This window comes from Strix aluco, chromosome 4, assembly GCF_031877795.1.
Source record: "Strix aluco isolate bStrAlu1 chromosome 4, bStrAlu1.hap1, whole genome shotgun sequence".
NCBI lineage: Eukaryota > Metazoa > Chordata > Aves > Strigiformes > Strigidae > Strix > Strix aluco.
Genome location: NC_133934.1, coordinates 116,092,905 through 116,112,338, shown reverse-complemented (window position 1 = coordinate 116,112,338; position 19,434 = coordinate 116,092,905). Strand labels below are relative to the sequence as shown.

At 39.0% G+C, this 19,434-nt stretch overlaps 1 protein-coding gene across 8 annotated transcripts in view; it reads right to left on the bottom strand.

The window, feature by feature from the left end:
• The window catches only part of PAPOLA (poly(A) polymerase alpha), a 47,686-nt gene extending 30,340 nt beyond the window's left edge, over nt 1-17,346 (bottom strand). For 3 of the 8 annotated variants that reach the window (XR_012623334.1, XM_074825063.1, XM_074825062.1), the window contains exons 1-6: nt 17,012-17,345; nt 6,476-6,646; nt 5,799-5,865; nt 4,305-4,386; nt 3,705-3,814; nt 1,708-1,761 (exon numbers count right to left, since the gene is read on the bottom strand). Coding sequence is in view for 7 of the 8 variants with exons in the window: in XM_074825063.1 (XP_074681164.1) it covers nt 1,708-1,761; nt 3,705-3,814; nt 4,305-4,386; nt 5,799-5,865; nt 6,476-6,646; nt 17,012-17,019 (492 nt within the window). In the remaining variant the exon portion in view is untranslated. Of the gene's footprint in view, nt 1-1,707; nt 1,762-3,704; nt 3,815-4,304; nt 4,387-5,798; nt 5,866-6,475; nt 6,647-17,011 lie in introns of all 8 variants that reach the window. The other 5 variants (XM_074825061.1, XM_074825067.1, XM_074825064.1 and 2 more) reach the window with 4 other exon arrangements.
• Between the last annotated feature and the right edge of the window lie 2,088 nt (nt 17,347-19,434).

The window sequence follows — 19,434 nt, the reverse complement described above, 5'->3', positions numbered from 1 at the left end:
CAAAAACTACAGTCCTTTACTTCAGTTCTAACGTTTTCTTTACAGAGATAGTAATTTCTAACACCTTTTGCCTGGACTAGGAAAAGAAAAATTAGATTAAAATCTTCTGATACTGACATACTGGGCACAAATGCAACCATGAGAAATTGTGGCCTAACAACACTTGTATATATAAAACAAGTGCTTATGATAAATTAGTGTTCAAGACTAGAGAACTCTCACGCACTTCCAAGCAACATGGGTTAAGTCTCAGTCATAAACCTAAGCCATCAGAACCCACCATTAATTACTATATTGGAGCTATCCTATATATACTATATACAATATATACTACTACTCTTATAGCAGACAATCCTTTTATTTCCTTACTTAGCTTGTATTTTGAATTTCATTTTTTAAAAAGGAGAGACAACAATGGCTTGAACGTAAATGATTGAAAAAACCATACAAAAACCAGACTAACTAAAGGATGCCTATGGCAAGTTTCAATATTTAGAATGAATACCTAAACTATTCAAACAGAAAAGAAATTGTCCAGAAAAATGTTCCTAATAACCAACTGCATATAGACAGTAATAAAATGGCTGACACAGATGCAAAGTCACAGGCTACCTTATTGCATGGTATCACATTTCTCTGCACATCTCTCATTTGGAAAAAATACATCCCTCTGCCTCAGTGTCAACTGACATAAATGTCAGTGAAAATACAAACAAACAAAGCTGGATGGATGAGGGCAAAGGGGATGGTTCACCTTCCTGAGACTCAGAAATTGCCAGTACTCTTAACTAATGACCATTATAATTGCAAGGCAGAGATTTAACTCAAGACTGGGAGAGAATGAACTGTCCAGTCTTGTGTACAATGCTACAGCTCTTCAAATCACATTGTGTGTCAGAAGATTAGCATGGGAGTTCTTTCCCCACTGCGATGTACCCTTCTTATACCCACCAGTTACTGGCTGACATAATCCAGCTGCAAGTCTGATGAACTGTGTGTATGAACAGTTCAGATGATTTTGTCTTGTCACCAAGAAAAGATGACAGACTGACTATAAAACAGTCTGAGAAAGATTAACAAAGGATCTTTTGAAAGCAGCGTTCCTGTTTTCTCAGCAACTTCTCCCAAAACAGTAAAAATCAAGTTAAGCAAGTTCATCACTCCAAGACAGCTGATCCATCAGGCTACAGGTGCCAAAATCACTGTTTTGGTCATGTGTTTACAGACATCCGAAGAGTCTGCCTTCAGCAGTACATTTCTGAGAAGTGATCAAAGATCACACAACTTCCTATAGTATAAGGTATTGAAGTAAATCTTAATTTAAGGTTTGGACAGTTAATCATTAGTAGCCAAAAAAATATTGAAGCCACATTATTTATTAATATGATCTCTATTAAATGTTAAATCTTAATAATGCCAATACCGGTACTCTACAGGTCAGTAAACTCATCAGTACAAGTGGGTAGCAGTGCCTAAAAAAGAACAGGGAGATACTACACACAGCTTTAAGTACATCAAGAAAGACTTGTTTCAGTCTTAAAGCCCCATGTTCAACTACACAAGTGAGGACTGTTGTCAAGAACTTGGGTATGACCTTAGGGGAGTCATACTTTAATAGCATTCATATTAATGAATACTACGTGAGTTATGGAGATCTTGAAAACTTTAACCATGTTCTACCAAAACAAAATAAAAGATGATCTTTACCTCTATTCCATCAAAACAAAGTTTAATTACTGGGACAAAAGCTTCTTCAACAGCCTGGGGGGGAAAAAGTTACATTTTATTTTCAGTATAGCAAAGAACATTTACAAGCAATATCTAGCAGGTCTAAACAATTATGATGAATTTATACAGATGATTTTCTGCTTTCAGGTCCATTTTTGTCAGCAATGTCTTTCTTCACCATTGAGGATCTATGCAGTAAACACTGATCTACTATGTGCTACAGCTGTCTAGATGTTAATTACAACCCAAATTCATACCAACCAGCTCCGCTGTTACCTCAAGGTCCATCTCTCTCACTACACTTAAGACATGAGCAAGCATCTTTTACTCCTCACAGCATCCCTAAGTATTCTAAGGCCAACCCACAGGGATTCTTACTCTAAGAGGCGTCTTACTTCTATTGCTTCTACAGTCAGTATTTTGTAAGAAATTACAAGGGGCAACTGTTTAACTACACAGTCAGACTTCACCTAAACCAGTAGCAAGTCACCAGTCTCCAAAGCTCCAGCATCTTTTCTAAATGTGGTCAAAAAGTACTTAGACAAACAGTATCCATGATGAAACTATGGAACTTGATATCTTCTCTGCAATCAGCTAGGAGTAATACCTTCCTGAAGCAGCACTGCTTTCATAAAACCAAAGAATACTGCATACCTCAACCTAAGAAATGTAGGAATTGGCAAGGGCTAAATGCAGTTTTAAGAGTGTTCTAGTTCTTAACAAAAGGAGAAGACAACACTATGCACCGAACCTTAGTTAACCTTGATGTTTCTAGTTGGCAGGATGGATCCTAAGCAAAATACGAAGTTCACAAGTGTCTCAGACTCATTCACTAGAGCAACCATTAAGAAAGCCGAGGTTCCCTAAAGACGGAGATGTACAAATTTTCTTAGACCTAGCTGGAAGTGTTATGACACCCTGACCTAAAGGTTATTTGCATTACCACAGAACTACACTGACTAGCATACACTGATCTACCTTGCTGCTAAATCAACTACATTAGCTTGAAACAGATAGAATTTATAGCAAAGTTAATCAGAAATCTGAAAATCAGAATCTTAATTATAGCATGTCGATTTAAAGATTACTAAAACTGTTCAGATAATACAGCATTCAAAACAGTTGTTTCAGTGCATACAGTACTACCACCAGATGCTTCTACTACCCTGGTAGTCACCTAGTCACCAACTACCGGATGCACAAAGAAGAATGCCACTGAGACAGTTCCATTTATTTTATGGGAGCAGAACTAAACCAAACAAAGCTTAAGACTTCCCAGCAACTGTATCTAAAAAAAAAAAAAAAATTGCAGCAGAGAAAATTTACTCTGAGACAACACTGAGAAGATTAAAGCTCCCACCAGCTGATCTAGAGAGGTTTGTCATTTAGGTATAACAGAAACAAAATACTGTACATCAGTGTGTCTTCCATTCCTACAGGGAAATCTTCCATCTTTACATGCTAAAATCTTGCACAAGTATCTAATAATGAGACACATTAAAAAAATCTAACTTCCATTTTCAAATGCACAGTTGACAGCCAACACAGAAGGCTGAGTTAATATCAACCACTGTAATTGCTTATATAAGCATGAAATTACAGAAACAGCAGCACAACAGTATACTTTAAAACCTTCATTAAAACCACTGAAACTTGGTCCTGATCCTTTTCAAGCTAACACAGGCATCTGCCTGCTGCCAGAGAGCAAGTAGAAATTTTCCAATACTAACACATATGCTAGGAGACCATTCTGCCATCCAGATTGTTAAATGAGTGTCTCTATTAACTGGGAACAGAGAAAATTTGGAAGAATCTCTATTTATTTCAACTATGGTGATAGTCTTTGCTGCAGATTAACTGAAAATCCACTGCAAGCCTTAATAGTAAAGTTATATTTACTTATTTAATGCATCATCTTTCACTATTAACTTTCCAGCATCACCAGTTCAGCTAGCTGTATCAGGCAGTTCACATACCCTCAGATCTTTTACTTCTTCTTGTTGTTTCAGCTTTTCATAAAATGATGTGAAAAAATCACTTCTTTCAACATGTCTTGGTGCAACACACAGGGCATCAATATCAGCACCTGAAATTGTTTATTAGCACAAGTTAAACTTCACACACATGAAATACCAGCAATACCTAGAATTTTTTTCTAAACTGAACAGGAAAATGTAGTTTCTCTTCCTGTAGAATGGCTTTTCTTTAGGCATACTAAATCAAACCAAATGAGGAAAAAAAAGGTTTAAAAAACGTTCATGGCCATTAAGCATACTGAATACATACATACATTCTTCTTTCAATTGTGGAACATTTGTAGTAATTTTCAAAGAACAAACCATGGCAATCCAAGTATAAAACTTTCACTATTTTTAAATAATTTCCAACTTTTTTGGTCTGTTTCCCAACCCATGACAAAAACATAATATAGGAACATGTCTTTTATTTAGAATGAAACTAAAAAAACAAACTACCACCACTTCAAAAGACAGCAAGTTTTTGTTACTTAAGTGTGACATTTACAGATGCATAATTAGCTCAAACACATGAGTTTTTATAACAAAAGTAAATGTTACCTTTTGTATGAACCCCTAATCTATAGGATCCAAATGTAAAAATTTTTCCTCCAACATTTTCTATCACAGACTGTGGAAGATTCTAAATGGAACAAATAAAATTGGTTATTTTACCTTAAGTGATAATGATACACACAATTTGTTTTAAAACAAAAGGAAAAATATTCCACAAAATTTATGTTGTTTAAGGTGTAGTTACTACTGAAATAATAACCTTAGTATTTACAGGAAAGACAGAGGTATGTTTGCCACTTGGGAACTATTTGTAACATTTCAACTATGTTACACATTACTGCCTCAAACCTGGTAATTGTTCCAGCAGTTCTACGCTTCAGGTGCAACAGCTTTAAAATATTATGGACACTAAACACATTTTGCTTAATACTCAGGCATTTTAGACTGACTTAGAAATTGATGATGGGTTCCCATTTAAAGCAACAGAAAAATACTTTTTACAGTATCGGTGTTTATTAAATTACCTTCAGAGACACCCATACTACATTCTTAAAATAAAAGGTTGGTTTTGGGAGAAATATTTATTTTATGTTAAAATTCTTCAGGTACATCTACTAAAGTTCCTAGATTTCTATCCTCAAAAAAACTCTTGAATCCACAGTACTGTGGGCAAAGACAGTTACGCTTTCATAACAGGATACAATGTTACAATATGAAGCCTTACATTAATTGTTACATAGCAAGAGATAAAAACAAATAAAAAAATAATTATTTTTAATATATATATTGAATTAACTTAAGTAGCTTCCAATCACACACCAGTCAGGATACTCTCACTATTTGGTTTTCAAAGGTCAACACATATACAGCAGGGTTGTCCCCGCCCATAATCTTGCTTATGTATAAATTCCCACTTCTTAAGAGAACTGTACAGAAGAAATACAACCCTAAATATATTCAAAGCAAAATAGTTTTAAAAATTAGGTTTTTACCCCTAAAAAAAGCCACTTCCATCTTTACATTTTTGCAAGCCTATAATCATTCAAAAAAAGGTGGTGGTGGGACTAACACTTGACAAAAACACTACTATCATTATTAAAGTCTACAAAAGTAACACTACAGGACTGACACTGAAGAAAAAGATCACAGATCATCAAGCTGTAAAAAGTCCATTTTAGGATCTAGCACTGGTCCACAAAGCCAAACAATCTATGCATATAATTAACGTAGTACTATACATATGTATTTTGAAAAAAAAAAAAAGAGTCAAGTTATATTTCTACCTAGGTAGAAGAGGAAACAAAAATTACTACTACAACTACCAATTTTTATTAGTTTCTTTCTCTGACAAGGTTCTACTTTGAAAGGGTGATGCTGCCTGGAAACAACAGAAGCTACACAAAGTTGCTATTTGATTTTCCAATTTGATCAAATTTGATCCCCGAAACTAAGAATCATCCCGTTTAGACTGGAAACATATTCTGGAATTTTCTTATAGCAGTCTTAGTATGAGCAGTTCCACACAAAATACACCCATACCTTGCTTTCACTGATTTCCCGTATCCATTCCTTTACCAGGTTATTTAATTTTCCCAAAATTAGAATCCTGTGAATATAACAGCAGAATCACAGGTCATGAACTTAGACCAAATTATCAGCATTTTTTAATCCCCTTATCATCTTTACATGGTAAGTCAACTACAGTAACATGGCAGATTTAATTACAGATCTTATATATACACTCAGGAACAAAGTCACTCTTACAACACTGCCACTAATTTTTCCCCTTTAAAGCTGTTTGAGTGATTTAAGCTCAGAAAAAATGCAAGCATGCAAGGCCTACACACATTCTAGATATATGAATTCTACTCATTTTCAAAATAAAACCTTAATTCATAAAACACATGCACCTAAAAGAACAGTGAAAAGCAGTACTGAGAGTAAAAAACTCTAGAAAGCTTAATAAAGTATAGGGGGCCACTACAGCAGTTATGAAGGGAAAACAACATGCAAGCCAGCCTCCAAAATTTAAAAGCCATTTTAATTCCTTTCTGTGTTCTGAGACACTCCTTTTAAGGCGACAAAAGTCAAGCTCAAAATTCCACTAGGCTTTTAAGAAAACATTTGAAAGAACATAAACATGCTGGGGGTTCAGTAGTCAACTACATGAACCTCAAGATAGGAGAAAACCACTGCTAGAGGGAGTATTTACTCACCTGCGTTGCAGTTCTTCTTCCTCTTCAAATACACCATACGGTTTTAGGGTTTCGATTAATTTCTGGGTAAGCATGCAGTCAAACTCCTTGGGGGCAGCTAAACTGATAGGTGAGGTAATGCCATAATGCTTCTGTAGTTGCTGTGTTTGTGATCCCTGGGTTGTAATGGGACTAATAAAGGCAATTAGATAAAGTTACTGACAGAAACAAAACAAAAAATATTTTTTTTTAATTATTTTTTCTCATCAGAGTAGCAGACAAGAGACACATACTAAGGAAATAAAAAGTTAAGCCTACTGTTAGCATTTGCATCCCAGATCAATCAGTGTTAAATCTGTGTTATTAAGGCCAACAACAGAATTACCTTTTTCCAACTCTAAATACTGATTGCAGGGTTACAAGTTGCTATGAGGCATGATCTTTTACATCAGCTGACTTCACACACTCAAAACATTCACCTAAATATGGAGGCCTAAGTATATTTGGAGCCCACCAGCATCATACAGTTAGCTTTAAGCTGACTTCTCTGCTGGCCAGCAGAACAGGATGGTTAGACAAACAATGTCAGCTCAATCTATGTTGGCAATATTACATAGAGCCTTGCTTAGTGAGGGGGGTAGGGGGAGAATATCAGGTTTGTGCTAGACTTTGTCTAGCACAAGTACCAAGGATGTAAGCAGTACCCTCTCCACATCTCTCACGTTTCCTTAACATGTCATTTTACTTCATATTTCTCTAAATAAGAAAGTAAGCCTAAAGTAAACCTAACCCACCACAATGGGTTAAATCTGCTAGGACCTAGTCCACTAGTAAACAGTTCAATTACAAGCCCTCTAGCATCCCTGCCTTGCACTTTTCAAGCCAAACAGAAAGATATGGAGCCAAACCTCAAGCACAAAGATGATACTCTCATGTTAAACCCCCATATTTCAACGTTGCAAGCAAGGAGATGGGACCACACAAAAGAACTTGAGCAGAAACACAAAAGCAAAGTTATCATCATATTGTCAGAACTAGTAACAGCATTCCTAGATGAGCATCCAGCATCAAAAACTGCCATGCAGTTTTTCACAATAAGCATATATTTGTTTGTGACATTTACATTTAAACATAGCCTTATTTTCGGAACAGTTTGAGCTTTAAGGCTAGTAAGCTTGTTTCAAAACTAAACTTGGTCCTGTGTAACATACAAGTGTTTATATTCAATGATTACTGCATGCCATACCTGTAGAGCTAAAACTTTCTTAAACTGGTACTAGAACAGGTAGCCATTTAAAAAAATTCTTAAGCATATTTAGTATTGTACAATAAATTATATACTTTAACATTTAAGATAGACAGCTTTTAAGTTTAAGAACAGTCTTGGTCTTATACGTCCCAGGTTTAAAAAAATACACTACATAAATCTGTATTTATAAACCTCTAAAGATTACTTGCAGCATTTAATATAGTTTCATATTGATATACAGATAACTTTCCTTTAAATTGTGAATATTATTCCACAACCTTTGATTTTTGAAAATGACAGAGCGTTGGTTTTAAATGTAATGAAAAACTTCTTTTCTGAAACCAACTTGTTAATTAATCAACCATTCAGAGACCAACAAAAGCATTACGATCTCTCATCAAAATACACATTTCAGAAAACATGACTATTATATCAACAGCTATTCAAAAAGCCTTACCAAAAGTTAAAGCAAGTATTACCTGAAAGTTAAAGGAATGTTTGTGTATAAGCATTACATCTGCATTAAGTTATCTTCTTACTACATAAATTACTCCCTCTCGAAGGTGTAAAGTAACATTTTGTTTAATACCAAATGTATAACTAATATTTTTAATTCAGATTATGTATTAATATATTTTTTCCCTGAATTTATTTTACTACGGCAAAAAGCTTTATCATCAGTCTGATCTCCTTCAATTGTCATAAAGTCTAAAGAAAAGAGAATTCTCCATGTCAAAAATTCAAGCTGACAGCTTATGTGAGAGTCCCATTCTTGGCACATTCCTCTGTATATTGCTGTGTTGTCAGTCCTTCATCTTTATACATGTTATACTATTTCTATCATTCAAGACAAGAAATGTGTAGTTAGCCTGAAAAATTATTATGTGTAAAAAAACTACAGTACAACTTCACTTTTACTTCCATAATCTGTTGTCATCATGTCCTCAGGATTTCATTCCTCATTTCCATGAAGGCTAGGTATTACAAAAGAACTTAAAATTGACAAGAATCAACAAAACTTAATATAATTTTCCACAAGTTGAACCCATTTAAAAACTACTCTAAGTAATGTAATTTGTCTTAAGTCAAGAATTCAGTTGCAAGGCAAGTGTCTCAGAAAGCAAGTTCTAGCACATTTGTATCTTCACTTGTTAGCAAAAGGGAAAAAAAGCAAAGCAGGAACAGTAATACTAAAAACTGTACATTAAAAAACAACCCCCAAGTAATCATATCTGGGAACATTATTTGACATTGTTTCCTTCAGCTAAGAGGTTTTAATCACCTAATGAATGTCAACACAAATAGTAGCTTCAGCCACTTAGCTGCTACTAAAAAAAAGCAGTCAGAAAACAAATGGCCTCAATACATGAACAACCTTTGGATATTATGATTATTTTTACTTATAGCACAAAGCAAGTAGTCAAATTTGAACTACAACTTCTCCCCTTTTGCCAACTGTTAATTTGAAAAAATAAATTTGCTTTTTAATTTAAGATTTCGGGGTTTAGTTTTACAGGTTTTAAAAGCAGTAATATAAATCAATCAATATTTTAGTTTTGTATAACAATTTCCTGATGGTCTGACTGTAATTTTCAGTCATCCATAACTAGAAACTGTATCCAATTCAACAGATATTAGACTTCATCCACAGGACTGGCAAAACACAGCCTGGCAGACGCCGTTACTAGATTTCAAGAAAAGACTCAATGTCACTCAGACCCAGATTCTATGAAGCAGACTCCTGAAGTCAATAATGGTGGCGGAGCCCTCTTGCCTTCCACCTGCTTGTAAGGGCCATGCTTCTGAGAATTTAAAAATAATCCATCACCTTGCCCCCAGAATTACAATACATAAAAACCAACCAAGCATCAGATCTCCCTGATCTGGTTTACAGCATAACCCTGGCAGCGCAACATGCAGGTCTGTTTTCACAAAACATCATGTTGACATGATGTAAACCATTATTATCTCCAACCTCTATGGGACAGTAGAACATGGTCACAGGGCACAAAATAAGCTTTGAAACTGTTCACAACAGAAACAGTTTTAAACACCTACTAAATCAATCACCTGATACACATCTTTGGGACTTGTTACACAAAAACAGTTACAGTTTTTACAGCTACTGCTTTTATATTAATGTATTTTGTAAGAATGAAATAAGGATGCTGTCATCAGCACAGGACCTTCCTACGGAAGTTTCACCTGTGTTTGAAGGCTGAGGAGTTAATAAGAACACTGGGATTGTACTTAACAATTCTCAGCACAGCTGCCGTCTAGAAGATTTTACAACTCCAGAAGATATAATGAAGCCTACATTTTAACGTATATTAGTACTGAAGAGAATATAGGTTATTCCCAGCTAAAAATATTTAAATTGAAGCTCAATTGTTTAGACTAGCCTTAACTTCAGCAGGTGTAAGGTTCCTGTAGCACACCAGAAGGTATCAGAACAGTTACTTTGGAAAATGACAGAAAAAAAATGGTATTTGGCAAAAAAGTTTGTTAAACTCCTTTAAGGATACAATTAACTAGTGCTAGGTAACCCATGTTCATTCATTTAAATGACAGCAAGTCAGGTAAGTTACTGTAAAACAAACAAGTAAAGGTATATTCTCTCCCCAGCCCCTACCTCCCACAAAACCAAGAAACTTCAAATAAAGCATTTGCTTGCTGCTTTCTTAAGAGTAAATTATCACTGAGAAATAAACTTTAAGTGCTGATTTTTCCAACTTTAATGTTGTATTTACATGTTACATTTTAGCCAGAAAACACTTATGATGAACACTCTTAGACTTATCTTTCACTTTTTCCTAAATACATGAAAATCAGACTCTACTCCAGTATCTCCCCTCTTGAAAAGACATATGGACATAGTTATCATCTGTGACATGTCATGATGTATCACTTGGGGAATCCCTTAGTTTAAACTATGAAATTTATTCCAAGAGAAAGGACAGGTAAGTATCAATGCTAACATTCTACCTGAGAGGATTAGGGAAGTTAAGCGGGGGGCCGGTCAATACCTTGGTGGTATGTCAAATCTGATAGTCATTGAAGTTAAGCATTAACAAAAAAAATCAAAGTATATTAAACAGCAACAAAGTCCCATGCCAGCTACTCAATCTTGACAACAGCAGAGGCAGATTTGGCAGACCTTGTCAAGGTCTGACACTCTACTCAAAGCACGGATACAGCCTGCTTTTTTTTAAAAAAAAAAAAAAACAAACAAACAGACAAAAAACAAGCAAAGCTTTTTAACATCACCAAGACAATTAAGTTTGGAACTTTTATGTTTATTTGTTGCTAGTCAACCACATATACACATAAAGATCTTGCTCTCACTCTGCTATGAATATGAGCTACTTGTCACAAATACAAAGTAATGTTGCAGAAAATTATGTAAAGTTTAACATGCTATTGTTGATGCCCTGATTTGACCTGAGTTTTTGAAGAGCGTATGCTGACAATTGAAACCACCTGCAAGTTGGGCACAGCTACAGTGGTTTAATTCTAAAGTGTTATAATCCAATATTTCATATTCAAATATTAATTAACCTCATCTCAGAGAAATGCACGTGTACTTTTTCCCACAAACACACACAAAATTGTAGTCTGTACTAAGCTGACAGCAGTACAGCTAAACGACTTCTTCAGAACCCAACGTTTTGGTAGGCAGTATTTTCTTACACTATTGCCAGTAACTACTGATTTAAAAAGAACAGACCCTGGTAATATGTCCACTGCTAGAACCATTTTACAGAGGGCAGAAGGGGAAGGGAAAGAAAAAAAAAAAAAAAAAACCAACAACAAACCACGAATAAAGTTTCTACCAGGCTTTAAGGTTTCCAGAGCTATACACTTTTAAAGTCCTTCAAATGCAAGTGACTACACATTGTTCTAAGGTAAAGGGGGGAAGATTGTGAGATAAGGAAAAAAAACTTTCCAACGCATCTTTTAAAGATCAGGTTACACCCTGAACACACATCCATGTAAACTGAAAACAGACTTGGAGCAAATACAGGTGTATCTATTTAACACTGCCCCACAGGTGACAGAGTTAGATACAAATTCCAAGTACTGTATTGTTTTCTTTTACAACACTGGAACCTTTCTCCCTCCTCAGAAGAAACAAGAATCCTGTCACAAACTTCTTTTTCAACCATGATTTATATTTAACCCTCTTCCTACCCCCACTTGGAAACCCCTGTCGTTCCGAGCACTTTTTCCTTTTCACTCCCAATATTCTACCTCAGTTCTACAGGTTACATTTTTATCGTGTTATTTGAGTTAAGATTTTATGCCTCTTACCACAAAGAAAATACAGTTCCAATCAGCACTAAATTATCTAATCATCATACTCCTGAAATCTGGGATGCTTCACAGAAATAAAAGACAACACAAACAACTGAAATATTAAAAACAGGTGCCAAAATATTTAACAAATTGTAACCATTTAAATCCTGCATAAGTTTAAAACTCCTCTCTCATCCACTCTGAAACAGATCTTAACTACCCAAGATCTAACTCATCTAAATGTGTGCCAAGTGCATGCAAAAATCCCTTCCAGCTTTTGGCCATCAATCCTTGCCTTTGCTAGAAGTCATGTATTTTCATGGATCACTAAACCTCAGATGAGAAATAAGTTTGTCCAGACAATAAGGCCAGCACTTGGTGAAGCAAGAGAAACCACGGACTGTTAAGTGTCTTAAAATAGCACAAACAACCCACAGAACGTTAACTTTAAACTTTTAACTTCAGTCAGGACTTTTGTTTGGCTCAGTCTTGCCTCCAAATACCAAGACAAAATACACAATTTAAGGAATCTCAGTGATTATCCTCTCTTCTCTATTTGCCTCTACTGATTACCTCAGTAAAATTGAGTCTTTCTTATTTACTGATGTAAGACACCCAAGTCAGACTCCTGAAGCCACACTGGTCATCACACCATCTGGTCAATCAGTTTGAGCTAAATTCACAAAGGCAAGCTCCACTGTGTCAGATTTCAGAGGAAGCATTTTGAGGGGGTTTTATCTGCTTGTTTTGAAGTCTCCTCCAACAAAGGACTTCGGCAATTTCAGATTAAAGTTTCTGGCTTAATGCTAACACCGTCACTCCACACAGAACTTCAGAAATCTAGGCAGGAAATCTTAATGAAGTATGTGCAAACCAGTTACTGGGGAACATACACTTTAAGTGGTTAAGACAATCCAGCTGTCCTTCCCAAACAGAAGTTATAATATCTAGGAGAAAATTACTGGATCATTTAGACCATGAATTAAGTTTTCAACTGTCAGTATGAGATGTTCAAGATACCCAAAATAGATCTGAACACGGGTATCCAAGCAATGACAGGCAACCGACCTATGGAAGAAGAGACTTAGCTATGGCAAAAGAACGAACATTCATACCCATTCTGCTAACTTTTGACTCATTCCTCAGTTCTGACTCTTCTGTTTGTACATAGGAATAGTGAAGATAGTGTGTCCAAACACACACCCATCCACAACATTCTTACTAACAACAGTTTCAGGAAATTTCTCAAGATTAAACTAAAGAAATTCCTACTACTGAACTCTGCAGGCAGCACTTGAACCAAAAATGAGGTTTATTGCTATTCTGGAGACAAAAAAAAAATCCAGAGGTAGCAATTTAAGAAATTCAGTAAGGTTGAATCAGAAGATATCAGGAAGTATCAAACCAAGAACCAGAACTCCCATGAAGCATTTCACTGTAAGAAATTAATGTGTCTCAGCAGTGAAATCTGCTCAGTCCAAAATAACCGGGTTTCCAAGTTCTGTGCAGTACCTGCATGTTAACAGATATAAACTCAGTCTTTTTTAAGAGTGACATTAGAAGACTGAAAACTACTGCTAAACCACATATACTTGCATACAGTTCCTCTGTATTACATCTAACAAATTAGACCTCAGTATGGATTTTTAGATTAATTTCTTCTTGATTAACAAAGGCATCACTTTAAGGCAACTGTTCTTCTAAAGTAGGTCCTATCCTTTCTAAAGTTTGGAATAATTTAATTCCTTCCAAAACAGCCTATAAAAACACAAGCTCTCTCTGTTCAGAAACATACTATTTATTCACTCCCAATCAGTACAAGCAGTTTTAAACATAGTGTTGTACTTCTGGCATATAAGTTGACAGTCACAAATTAAAAGCAAGGAAAACAATGACTTTGCATATGTCTAAAGCAAAGTTCAGTGAAAGAAAGCATATAAAAAGTCTTACTTCAGAAGTGAGAATAAGCTTGACTGTCTACAATAAAGACTGGAAAAAAAATTAATGACTTACCAAAAGTCTAATATGGAAGTTACCAATACCAACAATAGTTAAAATTTATGCCACTTAAATGTTCGGATATATGACTCAATGCACTTTCCCACTTCTGGTTAAAAAAAAAGTAGTCTTTTGCAATGATTTCAGCAGACATGGAAGTTCGGTAAAGAAGCTGTAAGGCAGTATCAGTAACTTAACAAGGAACAGATTCATGGTGCTGCTCCTCTATTCTGAGGGTCAAAAAGGCACAGGTTATATAAAATGACTACATCATCAATTCACATAAACATAGCTGCTGCTTCCCTGAGCCAGTAGCCTTTCCGCATAGAACCTAGCCCTAACCGAAACACACCAACAGCTTAGTGAGCTTCATTTCTCCCTAGCATCTTACGTTTCAGATAACGCACAGGAACATTCTGTACCTAGCAGTTCACTAAAATGTATCTTTGTAACATTCATCTTAGTTTCTAATCAGCTTTTTTGAAAAACTGACACTTAAAGAGTTTTCCATTAGGCAATTGCTATCTCTTCACACAAGAAAGATTAATGAGAACCGTGACAAAAAGTCACGTAAATTCTTAGGATAAATTTAGTATATTTTTTAAACATTAAAAGGCTTTTGCAAATGCCAGCTATCAGCATCAGCAGAAGCCAAGTTTGCTCTCTTACTACTGATGTGCCTTGTACTTAAATAATGTGCTTGTTTCTATCGTTTTTTTACCATACTGCTAAGCGAAATACGCACACATACACACACAGTGCAGTACCAACAATGCTGTATAGCTCTTGAGAACTCTGAACTAATGCTTTTCAAGTGAAGAGTGATGACAGCCTCTGATTGTATGGGAGATCAGCTCTGACTAGGCCTGTCAATTGTAAACACACCCTAAAAAATGGAGTTTAAAGGATGCCTTGAAAGGTCAGGGAAAAAAAAAAAAAAGTATTTTGTTTGTAATCTTGAAAGTTTGGCAGTGACATAGGGTTGTTCGACTCTCACTCAAAAAGATTATAATCCAAAAGCATTAAAGCATCAACTGTAAAGAACTCGCCTGTTTTTTTTCCCTCTAAACTTGTTAGAAGTATCACTTCATAAACTCAAGTATTAACGTTACTAGCATTACAATATTCACTTTGAAGTCTTGACTGAATAATACAAAATCAATCATTCCAAACATACAAATGACAGAACAAATGCAGAATCCAAGAAATCTTTGCTTTTCCTAACTAAAACTCCTGTATTAGTGAAGTTGCCATGTAATGTTTATACTGAAAATAGCAATATATTAGAGGAAATGTAACTAACGTTATTTAAGAGTTTAAAGTATCAAACATCTACATTATGAAAAATGATCACGTCATTTCAAACTTGTCAAAGTTGAAGATCGCTATTATTACAACTCATAAAAGTAGCCCAAACTTTAAAATGTTATTAAGCATTTGGAATTTATAAAGTCACAACAAAATAAACTAAGAATAAAAGCAGGCACAGTAAACACCCTCTCATTTTCCTGAGGCCAAAAAGCCTAGCCAACTTCAAAGCTGGTTTCTGGTAATTTTTCATTGCCATAATGAACATGTGCAAAACTTATCGATAAAGACATTGCAGCCTCATTATATGAGCATTAGAAACTACTTGACATAACCATTTTCCTTTCTGCGTTCACCCACTATTTTTCCTGCCATAAACTCTTAAAAATTGTCTTGTATTATCTACCCCACGACTAACTTAGCAGTATTTTAGACTGAATAAAACAAGCACAACAGGCAAACATTGTTATTCTTCACATAAAGTTTACATTTAAAACAACACTGAATAATCCCAAATAATAGTAGTGAAACAATAGCGAATAATCCCAAATTGTTTGTATTTTTCCTTCAATGGCAAAATAAAACCCAAACCACTACCAACCAAAAAACCGAACCGAGCATATAAAATAAACATGCCTTGTTCTCAAAAGCCCCTTGTCCACCGGTTCTATCGCCGGTTCCCTCGACTTATATGGGATAATAAAACACTAATATTATGTACTGCGGAACTGAGGAGCTGAAAGTTTTGTCGTCTCAACCCGGAGCCGTCAAAACGTCAGCAAGGAAAAAAAACAGACGAGAAAATGGGGGGGAGGGGGGAAGCGGGGGGGGTGAAGGAAATCGGCGAAGAAACTGGGATGAAATTGCGTCCCACTTCATTATTCATGACTACCAGCAAGGTTACAGCACGGCAAGGCCAAAGCACAAGGCCCGCTTTTCCAGGGAGAAAGCCCCCCGGCGTCCCGGCGGCGGAATGGCGGGGGGGGGGGGGGCTGGGTCCCGCCGCCCGCCACTGCCGGCCAGGGGGCGCTGCCTGCGCGGGCCGGCGCCGCGCTGCCCGCCGCGGCTCGGCGGTGGGGAGCCCCCGAGGAGCGGGTGCGTTCGGCAGGGACGGCGGGCTCAGCCCGAGCCGCCTGTTAGAACCAGCGCCTGGGTCTCTCCTGCCCCCGGAACAGGGAAAACCGTTCGCGCGGCTACGGGGGGAGAGGCTTTGTCGGGACTCTTGAGAGATACAGAGGTTCATCTTTTGCGGCCAGGGCGAGGAAGGGATAACTGTGCGGCACTCCGCCGCTTCCTCCGGCCTGACTCAACAGCGGGCCGGAGAGGGCCACCGCAGACACCCGCCCCACGGCCACCCGGCCGCTCACGCTTGCCGCTATGAGATCGCGAAGGAGAAAACAACAACAACGTAAAAGCCACATCAGCATCTCCTTCGGGACTCGTAACGATGGGGACGGGGGGACACGACAAGAAAGCAGACAGGCAGCTGCTCGGGGGCTGAGCGGAGAGCAGCGGATCCACAGCCCCTCACACTGCGGCACCGGAAGAGCCCGGGACCGGAGGGGGGGACAGGCGGGAGGGGGAAGGGCGAAAGCCAGCAGGAAGGGCCCGAGCGGGCAGGGAGCACGGGGCGCTGCGAGGACAGCGCTGAGTAAGGGCCGGCAGAACACGGGCCTGTAAGACACTCCGCGAGCTTTCCAACTTACAACGGCATCGTCTCTCCGGCCCCTCCTCCTCCTCCTCCGCCGCCGCCGCCGCCACCACCACCGCGTCGTCCCCTTCTCCCTCCTCCTCTTCTTCTTCGTCCTCCCCCACCACTGCCGCCTCCGGACCGGTCACTCGTCCCGCCAGGAAGCGGGAATCGTGACCATGGTACGGGCCGGGGTCAGGCCTTAGAAGGAGGAGAAAGCCGTTCGCTAGGCCCGGCCGCCGCCGCTTCACTTTCCTCTTCCCCTCCGGCCTTCTAACATGGCGCCCGGACGCTACCAAAGCGACGTTCTAGACCGGGGGGGGCCTGACGCAGCGGCGCGGCCACCCCCGCACGCGGCGCACGCTCACTCGCCCGCGCACGCTCAGGCGGCCGCGGCGCCGCGGGGCCCCCTGGGGGCTGTAGGCCCGGCGGGTCGACGGGCGCCGGGTTAAAAACAAAGCGCTAACGGCTGTGAGGCGGCGCGTGCGCGCGGCGCGGCGCGGCGGCGCCGGGTTCATGCCGGGCGAGACCGGAGGCGACCGGGGCGTCCCGGCCGGGGCGGGGACGTGGCTCGGGGCCGCCGCGCCGCGTTCGGCGCAAGCGAGGGCGTCGCTGGGCACCGGCGGGTTCCGAGCGGGGGAAGGCGCGGGCCTGAATTGCCACGGACACTCACGCGCCGAGAGGCCCTCGCGTCACCTCAACAAGCCGCCCGAAGGGCCCTGGCGTGGGCCGCTCCCGCCGCCGGGCCAGCGGCTCCCCGGCTGCCTGCGGGGAGGCGCCGAGGAGCGGGGCGGCCGCCGCTGCCGACAGCCCCGGGGAGGCACGGTGGGGTTTGTAACCGGCTGCCGCGGGCCGAGCGCAACCCGCTGCGGTCCCCCGCTCTGTGCCTCGAAAGTGAAGGGTTCCCCTTCAGAGCCAGCGCGCTGCGTACCTTGTTACCTGCATCGGGCTTGTTTTGGTTTTTATGCCCCACACAAAGCAAAGAGATACTTTTCCAGTAATTGCTTTTGAAAGCTCTGCGTGTGATAGAATGCATAAATTTCATAAAATTTTAAAGAAAAAAAATTACAGATCAGCTCAAAAATTTCTTGTTAGAAAAGTAAATGTATTAAAACAACTCGACACAAACAGGTTTTTTAGTGTCCTCGACTCAAAACCGGGACTCTCAAACTAAAAATTTCTCTAAAATTACAGATTATTTCATCTTCAAGTGCCTTACCTGGTAAATGGTAATTTAGACTGGCAGCCTGTTCTGGCTGTTATCACTGATTGTGCTGTGTGATTGTGAACACAATTAAGACTCTGTAAAATTACTAATATATCTGAATAAGAACATTGGGCATTAATAAATCTAAAATTCTAATACATAATGGATAAAACAAGATCATTCCTTCAGTTCTTCCTCTTTCCCCCCCTCCCTTCTCCCAAACAGTCCTTTCTTTCTGTTTTGTCAAACTCCTGTATGTTTCACACCAAATACATTATCACTTTTTGCTCAGTCACCATAGATATTGACAGTTTCTGTGAGAGGTACATGAAGGTACATAAAAAAGGTACATAAGAGGTACATAAAAAAGGGAGTGACAGCCACGTGCTGCAAAGTCTAGATTGTTCAAGACTTGGTAAAAAACATACCAAATACTGAATTATGAAGATAATTAAATGAGAACTACACCCATTTGTTTGACACCGAAGAAAACCCCAGGTTTTATGACAAAACTATGCTAATAAACTATTTACCAGCCAGTCTTCAGTGCAGCACAAGGAGACTGTGTGGTGTGACTTCTTGCCTCCTGATAGCACAGAGGGGAAATAAGAGAGCTTGCTGATTCTATTTATTTACATTTTCAGTGAAAACACTTTTTTTTTGTTCTTTTTTGGTTTTTTTGTTAAGAAAAGTTTTTCTCAGGCTAGCTACCTATATCCGCTATGGATCAGGTCAAGAATATATTGCTCGACTAGAAATCACAAAATCGTCTAGGTTGGAAAGGACCTTGAAGATCATCCAGTCCAACCATTAACATAACATTAATAGTTCCCAACTACACCATATCCCTCAGCGCTATGTCAACCCGACTCTCAAACACCTCCAGGGATGGGGACTCCACCACTGCCCTGGGCAGCCCATTCCAATGCCTAACAACCTGTTCTGTAAAGAAATGCTTCCTAATATCCAGTCTAAACCTTCCCTGGTGCAACTTGAGGCCATTTCCTCTTGTCCTATCGCTTATTACGCTGTTAAAGAGACTCATCCTCATCTCTCTGCACCCTCCTTTCAGGTAGCTGTAGAGGGTGATGAGGTCTCCCCTCAGCCTCCTCTTCTCCAGACTAAACAACCCCAGTTCCCTCAGCCGCTCCTCGTACGACATGTGCTCCAGACCCTTCACCAGCTTCGTTGCCCTTCTCTGGACACACTTGAGTAATTCAATGTCCTTTTTG